The 17740-nt window shown below is 41.4% G+C and overlaps 1 protein-coding gene across 1 annotated transcript in view; it reads right to left on the bottom strand.

Annotated features, from left to right (window-relative positions):
* Positions 1-314: 314 nt before the first annotated feature.
* LOC144889219 (multifunctional protein ADE2-like) overlaps positions 315-17740 on the bottom strand; it is a 51905-nt gene continuing 34479 nt past the window's right edge. Inside the window, exons 4-8 of the mRNA XM_078769252.1 lie at positions 14193-14306; positions 12409-12492; positions 11224-11407; positions 6680-6838; positions 315-2527 (exon numbers count right to left, since the gene is read on the bottom strand). Of these exons, the coding sequence (XP_078625378.1) occupies positions 2364-2527; positions 6680-6838; positions 11224-11407; positions 12409-12492; positions 14193-14306 (705 nt within the window). The 3' untranslated portion in view covers positions 315-2363. The remainder of the gene's footprint in view (positions 2528-6679; positions 6839-11223; positions 11408-12408; positions 12493-14192; positions 14307-17740) is intronic.

Raw genomic sequence — 17740 nt, 5'->3', positions numbered from 1 at the left:
AATATTTACAAGCGGATATGGAGGCCAAATTCCATATTCGCAACAATATATATATATATCAAGAATTAAGACAAACTTAATTTTCCAAGGAAAATGGAGAAGAAGAAGGAAAATAAAAAAATAAAATAAAAAACCGACCTGGTTATTCGAAGGGGAGAAAATAAAATTCACCTTATTTCGAGAACCACCCGTTTAATTCAAGCCAGCATATGGAGGAATTGATCATGCAGCGTTAATGATGAAAGTGGCACAAATGCTGGTTTTGATTGCACAAGAGTATAAGGAGATGCACCAGTCTCAAGGAACATTATAAGTAGTTGTTTGCATTGCTTTTATTCAAATATTGATACAATGACAAAGAAGAAAGCTGAATTAGACAGAGAACCCATTTTAGAAGTCAACCCAAACAAAAGTTCAAATGTTAATCCAAGATCCTTCTTTACCTTCCAAAATTTGACCCATTTTACTGTGGAGAAGTGAAAAGGAGTTCTCATATGCAGATATTGCATGCACACAAAATTAAGGTCATGGCTGATGTAGAAACTGTTTGGTAGTAACTGAAATTGTGAGGCAGTGATGTGCGTGTCTAGGTTGTTGCTGCAGAAGCACCGACTCAGGTTGAAAATAACGACAAGATTAACGATATTTTGCTGGGAGTGCGCAGCAGACAATATACTGTACTCACTTTCTGATTATGATTAAATTATTTGGCAAACTTAGTCCCACTGTAGGAGAGAAAAAAAATCACCCAAAATGCAAATTTCCTAACTGTGTCCAAAATTGCTTTCAGGATCAGTACATGGAACCAAGTAGGCTGGATATAGTTTCTGAAAACTACCACACACCACACACACACACACACACACACACACACACACACACACACACACACACACACACAATTTGCTTTTAATTTATAGAGTTGAAGATAATGCAACATCGGCCAAGTTCAAATATGACAGTAAAAACAAACGAGTCAGTCATGAGGGAGGGAATCAACTGTGGAATAAGAAAATTAACCACTTGTATGTTCAAGTATTGGAATGATCTGCATTGCACCATTTGTGATCTGGTAGAGAAACGTTCCAAAACTCAAAGACGGCAGATGAAGCTACGATCAAGAACATCAAGATCAATCAAGATCACGATCACGGCAGATCAAGAAGGGGGGGGGGGGGGGGGGGGGTGGGAAGAAAAAGTAAAAAGTGACCTATGTGGATGACAAAGTCAGCTGACAAAACAATGTCAATGACAAAGTCAAAGGATGAAATACAGAAGAACAAATGACCCAACTAGCTTCTGTGATTATAAGATGACTGTGGTGGGATTCCTTCTGTGATCAAGCAAAATGTAACAAGTCGTGAGATGCATGCACCAAAGGAATCATGAAAATAAAATTAGGTTCTGAAATCAAAATCAGGAGGTTTCTTGAAATATGTGAACTCGTTGCAAAAGTTCTGGTCCGGAGTTGGTAACATTGTGGATGACAAAAAAAGCTGAAGTACATGCAACTGTGATATTGACCTACTAAAAATGTACTTCACTTACATCTCACATTGAACCGAGGATTATGATTTTTGTCTAACCCTACTAAATAAGTCTACACGTTAAGGGGAAGTGCCTAGAATTGGACGCCACACCAACGTACTAATATGTACAATCGACTTCACAAAAAGTTGGATTGCATGCACTGCGAGTTCTTAGACTTGATAAATCCCCTGGTCCACAAAAGGTGTGTGAAAGCCAAAACGTCACCGAGTTAGTTTTGCAACCTCAGCCTGTTCACAAAGTGTTGAAAATCCTTATATGCTGGTAAATTACAATATGTATGGAAATTAGAACATTTGCACCAATATTATTAAAAAGATGATAAAAACCGTATTTGTCAAACTACAGACATATTGGCCTATCGAGAATGGTGTGTAAACAGTTGGAATTATTAGAGATCTATGGCATTTTGTTTCTCGTGGAAGATAACCGATAGGAAAGGTGATGTGAGGAGAAGAAAGAGGACAAATGTGAGGAGGAAGAGGAAGACAAAAGAAGTGGAGGAGTAACAGGAGAAAAATAAGGAATGATAATGACAAGAAGAGGACACCAAATAATAAAGAGTCAAATTATGGAAACAATGCTCCTCGTTATTAAGGGTCATTCGCATTATTAAGAATTCCAAATATAACTAATTCAAAATGTTAAAGTGGTCCTTTTGCTCACATTGGGATGCATCAAACTCACATTGGAAATTGAAATAAAGGAAGGAAGTAAATAAAGAAAAGAATAAGGTTCAGGGAAGAATTTATTTATTATTATTTTTTTTCATTTGACTGCAGTAATATCAGAAACATGAAAACAATCAGCATAGATTAGACTTGTTCAGATAAAGCACAATCAGCCACTTGCAAGGCAGCCCACGTGTTCAAACGTTGTGCACGGAGACGACTCCAAATCAATGGCTCATTGAGAGCCAAGATCTGGGCTGCTGCTAAGGCTGCAGCCTCAGGCGATAGCACTGTTGTGCAGCCGATACCTAGAATAAAGAGAATGATGAGATGAGGAAACAAATAAAGTTAGGACTTTATTGAGTAGTTAATAAAAGGGTTTAAAAAGTGAAAACAATTTGACAAAAGCATGCAAAAAAAGGATTATGCTTCAACACGTTAAAAAGACAAAAAAACATGTTAACTTACAATCACTCCATTTAATGTTTAAAACAAATACGAAAACAGCCTGTGGAGCAAATATTTATAACTTCATGTGGAGCATCCTGATCGGTTTTCTGGAAATTAAAATTCACGCCATCAACTACAATTCAACTGGAGCAGTAGTCCCCAACCTTTACTCTCTCTTGGGCAACAATACTTCAAAACTAGAAAGGCTCTATCAGGGCTGAAAATTTTTTTTTTTTTTTTTTGGGATACTGAATCGAGGCTCGTGAAAGAGTGTATCCCACTGAAAGGTCGGATCTGGATTCGGACCTAAACCAAAATCTAATCGGCTTGTTCTTGTCACTTACTCAACTCATTCACCAAGTTTTTTCACAGGTCATCCACAACTCTGAAATATCAGTCTACATATCGCTTTTGGCCCTGTCACTCAATGGTGAAGAATAACTTATAAAAATTCTCTGTTCTGGATCTAAATTTGAATCTTCACCAAAATCGAATGAATTCGTCCTCGTCACACACCCAACATGTCGACCAAGTTTCGTCCAAATCCGTCCATAACTTTGAGATATCCTGTTCACAGACAGACAGACAAATGAAAAATCACTCATAGAGCGACACTTGGCAAAAGAGAACAAAGTAGAATGGCACTCGGCAGAGCATCCTTTTGACCTCACAAATAGTTGGTGGTTGAATTCTGTGACCGGATAGGCAAATCTTCTCTAAATTAAGGTAATAGGATGAAAATTGACAATTTGGCCAATGTTGACCTCAAAAATAGTTGGTGGTTAGTTTCAGTAAGATGATATGCAAATCCTATTCAGATTTAAAGTCAATCGGATAAAACTTGAGGATTTTAGAAATTTGAAAAACGTGGTTGACCTTTGACCTATGTTGATCTCAAAAATAGTTGGTGGTTGAATTCAGTTCGCTGATATGAAAATCCCATTCAAATTCCAAGTCAATCGGATGAAAAGAGGATTTTAGAAATTTGAAAGAAAGTGGTTCACCTTTGGCCTATGTTGACCTTTTGACCTCAAAAATATATCGGATTTTGTCGGACCACGAACTCTACCGTTTGGTAAAGTTTCATGAAGATCGGTATAAAATTGTGACCTGTAGGCAAGTATAAGTGATCGGACAGACAAACAGATGAAAAATCACTCACAGAGCGACACTTGGAAAAACGGAACAAAATAGAATGGCACTGAGTAGAGCATCCTTTTGACCTCAAAAATAATTAGTGGTTGAATTTAGTGACCTGATATGCAAATCGACTTCAAAGTTTAAGTTAATCGGATGAAAATTGGAAATTTTAGAAATTTGGCCGATGTTGACCTTTTGTCCTATATTAATCTCAATAATAGTTGGTGGTTGGTTTCAGTAAGCTGATATGCAAATCCTATTCAGATTTCAAGTCAATCAAATGAAAATTGAGGATTTTAGAAATTCGAAAATAAGTGGTTGACCTTTGGCCTATGTTGACCTTTTGGCTTATGTTGATCTCAAAAATAGTTGGTGGTTGAGTTCAGTTAGCTGATATGTAAATACTATTCACATTTCAACTCGATCAAATAAAAAGTGAGGATTTTAGAAATCTCAAAAAAGTGGTTGACCTTTGGCCTATGTTGCCCTTGTGACCTATGTTGGTCTGAAAAATAGTTGTTGGTTAAATTCAGTTAACCGATATGTTAATCCCATTAAATTTTCAAGTCAATCAGATGAAAATTGAGAATTTTAGAAATTCGAAATTATTGTTGACCTTTGGTCTATGTTGACCTTTTGTCCCATGCTGATCTCAAAAATAGTTGGTGGTTGAACTCGGTTTGCTGATTTGTAAATCCCATTCAAATTCCAAGTCAATCGGATGAAAATTTAGGATTTTAGAAATTTGAAAAAAGTGGTTGACCTTTGGCCTATGTTGACCTTTTGGCCTACACTGATCTCAAAATAGTTGATGGTTTAATTCAGTTTGCTGATGTGAAAATCCAATTCAAATTTCAAGTCAATCGGATGAAAATTGAGGATTTTAGAAATTAAAAAAAAAGTAGTAGACCTTTGGCCTATGTTGACCTTTTGACCTTAAAAATATATAGGAATATGTCAGACCACAAACTCTACCCTTTGCTGAAGTTTCGTGAAGATCGGTCAAAAACTGTAACCTGCAGGCAAGTATAAGTGAGCGGACAGACAAACACACAAAAACACACAAACACACAAACACACACCAGAGTGATCAACATACTTGCAAAAAATATTTTATTTTTTTTGCCAAGTAACAAACACGCGTGAAAACCCAACCTCCATCCACCTTCGGGGGAGGCGGCAAAAACATACAACGGGCAACATCTTCCTTGCTATCCCTGTCCTCAACAACTGCAGCAAGCCAAATACAAAACAAAATAAATATAATACAACTTAAGACTTAAAATGCACTTTTCTATTTGCTTTGCAACTAAAAAGACCATATTTGTTTCTATCCTTAAATCAAACCATCTCCTGGCATGGGCTACATGTTTTTATTGTAGTGACAAAGCAGCGTGAGGTGGGAGTTGCTTTGCCACGTGTATATCTGAATTATTAAGTCTTATTAGCACAGCAAATTAATGATATGCAAGATTGCTCAATCTGACTTAGGTACCATGAATGATTATTAAATGTTGGCACAAGCCTCGAACCACATTCCTGATTTAAATCACCCATTTAACTAGAACAGCACTTGGAGAACACAATATCTGGGCTGATGCTAAGGTCGCAGCCTCAGGTGCAGATCTTCACCCAAATTGAATCAATTTGTCCTGGTCACATACCCAATTTGTCCACAACGTTTCGACGGAATCAGTCCTCAACTTTTTGAAGGGAAGAAGAAGAGGGGGGTGGGGGAGGGGGGAGGATGAGGAAGAGGAGGAGAAGGAGGAGGACAGCACAAACACACGTAGGCTGGCAACAATTGCACAGGTTTAATGGGCCCATTGCCTCCTCCTGCATTGAAATACCTTGTAATGAAACTTGTACAGGGTGGGCCAAAAGTCACTGAAGGTTTTCTTTATTTATAACTTTTTTGTCTTGAAATTAATTTTATTTATTTATTTTTTTTACAGAAAAAGAAAAGCAGGAAGATACATTATGAATAAATTTACCAATGACCAGTGCGTGAACATTGTTGAATTTTATTACTCCAGTGGGAAATCCATAATTCAAACAAAGAAAATTTCGCAATCATTTTAATGCTCGAGAACAACCATCAGAAAACACGTTTCGGAACTAGATTGCTCATTTTGATTCAAAGGAGTCTGTTCATGACTCAGCCCGCAGTGGAAGAGCAAAAACAAGTCGAACTCCAGAAAACATTGACCGTGTTGGGGAGAGTGTTAACAAAAACCCAGAAACGTCAATTCGTAAATGTGCAACTCAGCTGGGAATGGCAAGATAATCATTGCGAAGGATAATGAAGAAAGATTTGTTGCGGTTTCCTTACAAGATTCAAATGGTGCATGAAATGTCACCTCAAGATCCAGCAAATTGACTAACATTTGCAACCAAATTGCAGCAACTCGTAAAGGACGATCTTGATTTTTCCGAGGAAATTGCAGCGATTGATCAAGGAGTTTTGTCCTCTGTGATGGCTCACGTTTTGGAAAGAGCAAGACTTTGCGAAGAAGCCAATGGGGGCTTCCATTTGCAGGACATTATTTTTCACAATTAATCGAAAAAAAACAAATTCCTTGAGAAAACCTCCAGTGACTTTTGGCCCACCCTGTATATTAAAATAACCCCTCCCACTCCCCCCAATACCTTCCCCCCTACCCCCTCCCCACCCAAAATAAAATCAATGCATTGAATTACCCAGGGTGGTAGTGCCATAGCTGTGGTGGCCAGAGGAAACTTTGTGGAAATAAATATGATAATCACATTTGAGGTCAAGGCAGAACTTCTGGAGGATTGATAATAATAAATTAAATCAAAATTCAAAATTACCAAAGCAGATTCAAAATTCAAAAATATGACAGCCTTACCGGTTGGCATACGCAGTGAAGACCACACATCCTGAGCTCCCCACTCAGGAGAAAGTGGTGGACAATTTATCACAGGGTAAGCAGTGTTTCCAGAAAGGACTGGGCCTAGTCCATTGCTTCTGCCAGCTATGGCCACAAATACAGTTGGAACACCATCACCTGTAACATCATAATGTGCACCAAAACACAAGTCAAACAAAACAAAGTTATCACACTTTGCACATCCTGGAACAGCCAATTATTATTATGAACAAAGATGTGGATATTTTAAAAAATGAAAAACGAGACTTCACAAAACAGATTAAAATTTTGAATGGAGGATCAAGGGCATAAAGTAGAGAGAGGAACGGGGGAGCAAAAGTACATAAGCACAGGAAAAACACACGACTTGAGGAGACATAAGAACTCAACAGCAATAGTCAAAGACATGCACACAAAAACTTACAGAAATGTCTGCTGAATAAGAAGCCATAGCAAAATACATTCACATGATAAACAAATATGCCATAATAGAAAGAGGAAGGAACAAGAATAAAAATAAAGAACTTCTCAACCTTCCACCCTGAACAACAAGTTAAAGTTGAGATTGATTGACCGATTTATCAGCCATTTAACTTTTGCTCCAACGAAGGATTAATGCTCAAAACATCAGCTTCCAACTTCCCAAATTGGTTAACACAGCTCAATCAACGTCCGATTGGCCGAGACAACATCACCCGAAGTGCCTAAAATTATTTACCCTATCCACCCAGGTAGGCCACATCAGACAACCTTACCCAGACACTGGTCCGTTACACAAGCCATTCAAAAGTCCAATTACAACCAAAACTAGAACACTTGTGGAGTGCATAGTCTCGCCTCGTGCACTTATTCTGAACAAAAGATACCACCATTAACTGAACACGCAACTATTATGGCCCATATACCTGTATCATCAATGCACCCCATAGTGTCACATATGCATCCCAATGTGAGAAAAAGGACCACTTTAACATTTTGAATTGGTTATATTTGGAATTCAAACCCTGGTGTTGGGCTAGCGGCTAGGGTGCCGGCTTAGGATTCAAAGGATCCTGGGTTCCCGGTCGATCGCTGAATTAACGCCAGGGGGGTTGACTCAGCCTGTCATCCTTCCGAGGTCGGCTAATTGAGTACCAGTTCACTGGTAATTCCCTGTTTGTCGTTAAAGGCGGCAAAAAGGGTTGGCGTCAGGAAGGGCATCCGGCCGTAAAACATTGCTTCAAAAAGGGGACCGAAAAACAACAACAACCATGGTTCCCGAAAAAGGCCAACCCCCGCTTTGCGGGGAAAAATGGCCTCTAAAGGTGGGTTTTTTTTTTTTTTAAATATTTGGAATTCTAAATAATAATAATGCTCATCATTATTAAAGATCATTGCTTCAGTAATGTGACTATTATTTGGTGTCCTCTTCTTGTCATTATCATTCCTTATTTTTCTCCATTACCACAGCTTTATTGATTATTAGGATATTTAATGATCACTTTTGTGCACATTCGGGCTAAATTGTGTCAATATAGAATAATATGAAAATAATTTCAAGCTATATTCCCCATGGCTAGTCGATTATATGTATGAAGTTTTGCATCGATCTAATAAGCAGTTCTGCAGAAGAGCGTTTTTACGTTTTTATTTTCAACTGTTATAGTCCGTGGGCTGAGTAGGGTTTACATGCACCCCCCCCACAACTTAACTTCCCGGGTATGTCCATGTACCCCCCACCCTAGGGGTTAGGAAAAACCATGTTAACAGAAAAAAAACTCATTCCCAAGGTACCTCCCACGCATATTTTGATGTTACCCCCCCTGTGTCAATGATTTCCAAAAATTAGGGGTAGGCGAAATTCAAATGGCCATAACGTTTTACCTAGTCATCCTATGGTTGCATATGACCCCTCAAAATGTTTGTCCTGGGACACTCTTTACAATGACGTGTTATATGCAAATGAGATCACTAATGAGGTCACCAGAGGTCAAACTATGAGGGAATGAGTTTTTTTTCTGTTAACATGGTTTTTCCTAACCCCTAGGGTGGGGGGTACATGGACATACCCGGGAAGTTAAGTTGTGGGGGGAGGGTGGGGGGGGGGGGTGCATGTAAACCCTACTCAGCCCACGGACTATTATGTCTGGCGGGGTAGTGATATGTAGAGCAGATAGAGCTGAGTAGGTAACATGCTTTGAGGTTTCGCGGTAAGGAAAACTACCTGTAATAAGTTCTTCATGTGGAGGCGTTTTGTCAGGTAAGGAGTATACTTGTGAATCTACCAGGAGGTTTGTGTGTTAAGTAGAGTTAGGGATTAAAGAGTAGCGCCCCTGTATGTCCTCACCTGGTTAGCCAAACCTTTGTCCTTTTGGCACTGCACACCACTTAGACATTTAGTTAGGACCTTTAGTACAACACTAAATAACGCCCTCTCCCCTGACATGACTTAGGAAGAAACCAGGCCAGGATACCGCCGCATGGCCGCCGCCATTTACACCTCCGACAGGCCTATCCACCTTGAGTACCACGCCCAGGAGGGCTGTGATCGGTTGGTGCGGATGGACGCGGAAGGCGCGAAGCGGGTCGACAAAGGGCGGGAAGTTACGAGGCTCTGGTTGGGTGCCGCGCCGAGTCTGATGTCACCGCCCGAGGTTATAAAAAGAGCGCGCGGAACTCTGCACGCAGATTCCTGGCCCTGGCAGTCCCGCTGCGATCTCGAGTGGGGAGAGTCCTGTCACTGGTTGCGTTGGTTCGCAGTTCACGGCCTGAGTTGACCAGTATTTGAGTTGCTCTCTTGGTGTTTGGACATCTACGCGTGTGCTCTGGCAGTCTCTAGCGGCGCTCGGTTTACTTCGTCTGGCGCAGCCCGAGTTGGGTCGTGGCCCGGGTGGAGTTCGCTTGCTATGGACCTGTATGGAGTCGCCGGCCTGCGTTGGATGCGCGGTGCTTTTTCGTGGTGCTGGGAGCGGTGCTTGGTGCTTTGGAGTTTGGAGCGAGGGACCTCGTGGTGTGCGATCCGTGCTTGTGGGGCTTGGAGCAAGGCCTCATGGGTACGTCGGGGCCGAACGGAGCCGTGTTGGACGGCGGCCAAAGACAAGACGACAAAGACCAGATAAGCCTGAGCTCCGCAGTTACACTTTACAGAACGAACGTGTTACTTTGGTCATTTATAATCCCTCGTCTGTATTTGATATCTGTGTGTGTGGGATCCCAAATTAGGACTTAGGTTTATCGTCACATTTTCCTGTCCTTGCTTTTATTTAAATAAACCCTTATATTATTTTGCTGTACATACTTGAACGCAGTTTCCGGGTGATTGATTTAATAGGTAAGGCTGCAGGGCTCTCGCCGCTCCCCTACATCCCGCGCGCTTGGTGTAGCTTTTTGGTTCTGGAATCCGCCATCGAGTTTTCGACTCAGAGGTTAAGGCCTTCGCGATTGGTATCTGTGACCGCCTGATATTAATCAAAGACGGTCACACGACAATACTTTATAAAATCTCAAAAAACATGACCATCCTTCAAACTGACAGGTTCCTAACTTCATGGGATGTGTGTTACCCCAATAATAGACATTCCTCATAAAGACCATATATTACAATTTTTGGGGAGAGGAGCTCAGGTCCCTTGTTTTAATGGAAGGAGACACCCCTTCCTAACACTCCTCCATGAAACAAAGTATCCATTTCAAAATCATAGTGAAGGCCTTGATAATAAAGAATAAAAATAAACAATTATCTCTTACTTCTAGCTCTTATGCAAGGCAAGATCCACTTGTATCTAGTTTGTCAAATTCCAGGCATAAAACTTGTATAAAGTGTCAGTTAAAAGGACTAGCATAAAAGCCCGTCAAAATGACAGGTGACTTCTGCATTTTCACATTATTCAGCATTGAAAACTCAGGCTAAAACTGAATTTACAGACAAAAAACAAACAAACAAAAAAACAATTCATTTTGCTGGTGTATAGCACAAAAGATTGTCAAAATGAAAATTGAATTCTAGATTAAAGTTCCCCAAAAAAGTTATGTATTCATTTTAAGTTATGAAAACAGCAATCCTTGGAGTTTTGACTACATACATACACACATACCTCCATTATACGAGTAGTATGATGATGATGATGATTATTATTATTATTATACAAGGGGTAAGCACACTTGTATTTGGGCTGTACTGTCTGAGTTTGATTATTTACCCAACTATAAACAATTAGACTGGTGCTTTACAGGCAGGGCAATGCAGCAATTTGAGCACTGTACGTCAGTGGCGGACCCATCTGATAGCATCAATCACTGGTGCACATTACAGATTCCACCTGGCTAAATTCCAGTCAAACCAAATGTGGGGTTCATGTTGGTAACCATCTCGTGACGTTTATCAGGTCACTGTCAGTGACCTACTGGGTAAGGTATTGTGCTCTATACAACAGTTGCCGAGTTGTCCTTTAAAGGACTTAACCAGTTTGAACGGCAAGAAATAACACAACACACACCTGAAGAAATTCCTAAATTGTGTTTTGTTTTTTTCCTTAAAAACTCACTTTCATATTGGTTCTTCATGGAGAGTGTCTGGTCAGGCCCCTTGTGGGCTGATGAAACACGAAGATGGCAAGGCACACCATATGCACCGATTGCTTTGTGCAAGCGCCGCCCAAGGTGCTCATCCGAGGCAGACCCCATAATCACAACGACACGACCTTTTGCTCCTGTTGGCTGCAACAAAAGCTGCATCCAAATGACAAAAAAAAAACCAAAAAAAAAAACCAGATTTCACATCAGAATAATAAAAACTATCGACAAGCTTGCTGGGCTGAAATTTCAACATACAGCCGGACACCAACATTCGCGGGGGATACGAAAAATGCCGTGAATGTTGAAATCGCGAATGTCGGGGAATTGTTTGAATGAGAAAGGGGGGATAGTTTCCCGTTGGTTCCTGGTTCAATACAACACCGCGAATGGCGACACCACGCATAGGCCGAAAAAGACCTGGAAGGATGTGATGAGTTGACCTCGATCTGACCTGGTCAAAAATTTCGATCACAAAAGTAGTTTTCTTCACTCTACAAGTAAATGACAAATTAATAATTCCCCTCCATCGGTGCTGTATTACCTCAAAAAATCCTTTGTTATTGACGAAGCGTTAGATTGTTGCATGCATCTATTTTTCTCTCAACAACAAAGGCTTCAAGATATTCAATCATACAAGGATCCTCATTACATGTTTTGTCCTTTCATTAATTTAATTGATAATTCTTTACAAAAACAAAACAAAAAAAAACAAAACAAAAACTCGAGGACAAGGCTGCAGAAGGGTGGCGATCAGATCTGTATGAAGTGAGCCCCACAAGAGTGTAACTTAATATTCTTCCCTGCATCTCAATCTCCATATAAAAACGTTTTTATATTTCGGTTTCTTATTTTTAAACATCTGAAATGAAAACTTATTTTTGTCAAACTATGAAATGCCCAGCACTTTGAAGCATTTTTGTATGAATTGCCAAATTTACTTGGAAATTTTTCATTCTTCTATTTGAATGATTTGATTTTACATCTGCAAATCATTTTGCTTACTTTTCATGCTTACATTGACATGCTTATTCCCTACTTCTTTGACATCCATTCTATACACCATGAAGGTGTGGTGTTTCTGTCTTTCAAATGAAATGAAGCTCTTTTGTGAAAATTGAAAATTATAAAGTGCGAGATGATGATGCTCTCCAGACCTCAACTCGTTCTGCCACCCACTCAAAGTTTTTCTTCACAACTTTCAGAGACTCAGGGGTCACTTCCTTTAGATCACGGTAGACCTGGGGAAGGGTGAGAGTTAATCAAGGTGATTACAATGTATGAACTCACCAGGTGTCTTTAATCACCTTATATTTCAAAAGAAGATGAAAGAAGACAAAAATGAGAGGAGGGGTGTGACAGGACAATGGGTAAGGGGGATACGAGAGGACGTGGGAGGTGGGGGTGGGGGGGGGGGGGGGGAGCGAGGGGGAGGAAAAGGGATGTGAGAAAACAATGGGGAGGAGAGGAAGATTGTGAGAACAATGGAGGAAGGAGGAGTGTGAGAGGACAATGAGGGAGGAGGGGTGTTAGGGGACAAAGGGGGAGAGATGTTAGGGTAGGAAGTAGGAAGTGTGTGAGGGGACAATGGGGGAGAAGGGTGGAAGTTGAGAGGAAAAGGGGTGGGAGGAGTGAAAGATGAAGGGGGGAGTGCAAGCGGAAAAGGGAGAGGGAGTGCAAGTGGAAAATGGAGAGGAGCTGCAAGAGGAAAAGGTAGATGGAGCTGCAAGAGGAAAAGGTAGATGGAGCTGCAAGAGGAAAAGGTAGATGGAGCTGCAAGAGGAAAAGGTAGATGGAGCTGCAAGAGGAAAAGGTAGATGGAGCTGCAAGAGGAAAAGGGAGGGAGTGCAAGAGGTAAAGGGAGGGAGTGCAAGAGGTAAAGGGAGGGAGTGCAAGAGGAAAAGGGGGAGAGTGCAAGAGGGAAAGGGAGGGAGTGCACAAGGGAAAGGGAGGGAGTGCACGAGGGAAAGGGAGGGAGTGCAAGAGGGAAAGGGGGGGAGTGCAAGAGGGAAAGGGGGGAGTGCAAGAGGAAACGGGAGGGAGTGCAAGATGAAAAGGGAGGGAGTGCAAGATGAAAAGGGAGGGAGTGCAGGAGGAAAGGAGAGAGGGAGTGCAGGAGGAAAGGAGAGAGGGAGTGCAGGAGGAAGGAGAGAGGGAGTGCAGGAGGAAGGAGAGAGGGAGTGCAGGAGGAAAGGAGAGAGGGAATGCAGGAGGAAAGGAGAGAGGGAATGCAGGAGGAAAGGAGAGAGGGAGTGCAGGAGGAAAGGAGAGAGAGAGTGCAGGACGAAAAGGGGTGGGGTGCAGGAGGAAAAGGGGTGGGGTGCAGGAGGAAAAGGGGTGGGTGCAGGAGGAAAAGGGGTGGGGTGCAGGAGGAAAAGGGGTGGGGTGCAGGAGGAAAAGGGGTGGGGTGCAGGAGGAAAAGGGGTGGGTGCAGGAGGAAAAGGGGTGGGGTGCAGGAGGAAAAGGGGTGGGGTGCAGGAGGAAAAGGGGTGGGGTGCAGGAGGAAAAGGGGTGGGGTGCAGGAGGAAAAGGGGTGGGGTGCAGGAGGAAAAGGGTGAGTGCAGGAAGAAAATGGGTGGGAGTACAAGAATAAAGGGTAGGAGTGCAGGAATATACAGGGTGGGAGTGCAGGAAGAAAAAGGGTGGGAGTGCTGGAAGAAAAAGGGTGGGAGTGCAGGAAGAAAAGTGGTGGGGGGATTTTATGAGGATGATTGGAAAAGGGAAAATAGGGTGAGGATGAAAATGGAAGATGTGAAGAGTGTGAGATGGTAAGGAGGGTGAGGGTGAGGGAAAAGGCAAAACAAAAACTGATTACACAGACAAATCAAAAAAGGAAGCAAGCTCTGTATCAAAATATTGTGATGCGAAACAACATCAAGATCACTCGGCTACCCAGAACAACCACTTCCACATTTACAAAAAAAAACCTACAAAAGCTCACCTGTTTATCTTTCTGCTGAGTACGATCACCAGCTGGCCACAAGCGCCACGAGTCATTGTCTATCACATCTGCTAAAAGTATTTCTTTGCTACTTTTACACACACCATATTCCACCTGTTCAAAACAGACAGCGACAAAATCAGTTTGCATTTACTTATCAAAATGTGAAACCATCACCTCGGTCAATCAAGTGGAGGAAAGAAAAAGGAAACTAGAAAGAGCAATCAGAGATTAAAGACCCTCGCCAGGAAGTGTTTTCAGTGGTTTTTAAGGCTGCGTAAAAACAAATATGGCGGCCGAACCACGTGACCGATGACATCTATTTTTTTTTTCTCTCCACCAATTTATGCCTACATGACAAGAAATTTGATCTTGATTGGATGAAGTTTTGTACTTGTCGAATTATGACATCATAATGGAAGCACCGATGACATTAACAGATGTTATTCCACATGGAGTTCTTTACAATGAGCCATGTCTCAATTATTTCTATGCAGCGCTTGCAGAGATATATAGCTGCAAAGTTTTTCGGTTTTTCCAAGATGGTACCCGAATCACGTGACCAATCATAATCACATCATAATCATCATCGTGACTAATCACATCATAATTATTATTTTTTTAAATTCTACAGGTTGAGTTGCACCTATGGTGAAAATTTCCTGTCAATAGGAACAACGGTTGTAGAGAAAATCATATTTATTCTGTGCGGACAAACAGACAGACAGACAGACAGACAACAAACAGACTCAAATGCAATAACCTCTCTGGCGAGGGTTTATTAAATAAATAAATAAATTAAAAAAAAAGGGGGGGGGGGGAGGATAATTCTATACATGACCGATACACATTCAAAATACAATGTTTTATCATGGTACTCTACTTTGCCACGAATGAATGAATGAATGATCGTTTTAAGGCCATTTTCCCCGCTAGAGCAGGGGTTAGCCTTGCGGGCCCCATGACAATCATGGTTCCTTGTTTGAGGCAATGTTTTTATGGCTGGATGCCCTTCCTGACGCCAACCCTTAGTCGCCTCTTACGATGCGCAGGGATACGGTGTACCTATTCGAAACCGGGGTACACACCGGGATCATTCATCCCAGCAAGCTGGTACTCAATTTGCCGACCTCGGAAGGATGACAGGCTGAGTCAACCCCCCTGGCGTCAATTCAGCGATCGACCGGGATTCGAACCCAGGACCCTTGGATCCCAAGCCGGCACCCTAACCACTAAGCCAACACCAGGCCAACACCAACACCAGCCAACACCACATCACGATAATGTGTAAAATACGTATTACTAAATAAACAAGAAAAAGAGCAATCAGAGATTGCAAACCCTTGCCAGGATGTATTTTCAGTGGTTTTTAGGGCTTTTGTGTTAAAACAAATATGGCGGCCAAACCATGTGACCGATGACGTCATCATTCTTTTTTTTTCTCCACCAATTTATGCCCACATGATGCTCAATAAATTTCATCTTCATCGGATGAAGTTTTGTACTTGTCGAATTATCGAATTATGACGTCATAATGGAGGCACCTATGACATCATTTACATATTTTATTCCCCATGGAGAGTTCTTTACAATGAGCCAGCCATGTCTCAATTTTTTTCTATTCAGCGCTTTCCGAGATATAGAGGTGCAAAGTTTTTCGATTTCCCCAAGATTGTGGCCGAACCACGTGACCAATGACGTCATAATTGTCATTTAAAAATTCTACAGGTGGAGTTGCACCAATGGTGAAAATTTCCTGTCAATCGGACCAATGTTTGCAGAGAAAATCATATTTATTCTGTGCGAACAAACAAAGACAGACAGACAAACAAACGGACTCAAATGCAATACCCTCTCCTCTGGCGAGGGTAACTAGAGGGTACATAGAACACGACATCACCCATTCAAATATATACTTCAATTTTAATAAATAATGATTTTAAAGATGGTTTTAAAAATTCAGGAAGTTCAGCGCTATTGAATCTTATACACCACTCTAACATGTCCAAGTACTGCAAAAAACTGGAGGTTCTTCGAAGTATTATGAAGGCGATTTGTGTTCTCCAGTGTACAAGTATATAATGCAATTTAAATAAAGGTTTAAAGGCATATAAATAAATAAATTCCGGGTTTTGTTGCCGTCTTAGCAAGTGTTTATTACATCACCCGATCTAACAAATTACATTAGTTCTTCTGGCCTGTTGTTAGTGTCCTTAATGACATCCTTAAAAACAGTAAATTTCCTGCTTTGAATGATTTTCAATTTTGTTTGACCTCCAGGCAGGCACACATGGTAAAGATATTCTCACTCCTCTGCACATGTGCAATTAGGACGAATTCAGAGAAAACGTGCTGTTCAATGGCAGGTTTGTCTTCCGGTTCGTGTTCAAAATTTAACATTTTGATTCAATTTAAATAAGCTGTTTATCAATCATAAACTGACGACCATAAACTGATAAGACAAGTGGACATGACCCAATTGCTTAACCCCACCTTTTGGTTCTCCCAATCGGGGTAATGATGCTGAAGCTTACTCCTCCATCTTACGCCAGCTCACTCTGAAGTTCTTGTTTATTCTGTTCCCAGAAGTCCATCGATACACCCCAGAAACTCCAAGACGCACGCGTTCTTCCAGTAACCACATCTTGGTTAATCTCCAAAAATCACGGTTTAATGCACACATCTTCTTGCATTATTATCTTGCATCTTGCATTGCATTCTTGCATTATGGTGTGCTTCCCCTTCTCTCCCCATCTCGTCTTCCGCTCCCTCTTTTTATATATTTTGTTTGTCTGGTTGATTTGTTTGTGAAATAAATGTTAGCTCTTTCACGAGCCTTGATTCAGTATACAAAAAAAAAAAAAAAAAATCCTCTATTCTTCCTTTAGTGGAAAGACCTCCAAATGATGGTTCCATCCCACTGTTCTCTGCAGGGATTTAAAATGTGGTACGCTACCATTTCATGTAATCACTCGTACACTACTCACCCCTATTAACACGATCTATCCCAACTTGGGATAGTTGGGATAGATCGTTGGTGTTGGGCTAGCGGCTTGGGTGCCGGCTTAGGATCCCAGGATCCTGGGTTCGAATCCCGGTCGATCGCCGAATTAACGCCAGGGGGGTTGACTCAGCCTGTCATCCTTCCGAGGTCGGCAAATTGAGTACCAGTTCACTGGTAATTCCCTGTTTGTCGTTAAAGGCGGCAAAAAGGGTTGGCGTCAGGAAGGGCATCCGGCCGTAAAACATTGCTTCAAAAAGGGGACCAAAAAACAACAACCACGGTTCCCGAAAAAGGCCAACCCCCGCTTTGCGGGGAAAAATGGCCTCTAAAGGTGTTTTTTTTTTTTTTTAATCCCAACTTAACCCTTTTACATGCAGGTTCTGTGTTTCCCCTCTTCCTCAGTCTCCCACCACCTCACTGTCAAGCCATTGACTTTTTATCCTCAATCACTTTGCTCCTTCATAGCTCCCCCACCTCAATCTTGGATAAATAATAAATCAAAAAAATTGTCTGCATTTGTGAATATATATGCTGCAATGACGAT

The sequence above is a fragment of the Myxine glutinosa genome, unplaced genomic scaffold (genome assembly GCF_964187855.1).
Source record: "Myxine glutinosa unplaced genomic scaffold, kmMyxGlut1.1 SCAFFOLD_1803, whole genome shotgun sequence".
Taxonomy (NCBI): Eukaryota; Metazoa; Chordata; class Myxini; order Myxiniformes; family Myxinidae; genus Myxine; species Myxine glutinosa.
The sequence above is the reverse complement of the archived record's forward strand: the minus strand, read 5'-3'. Positions and strand labels throughout refer to the sequence as shown.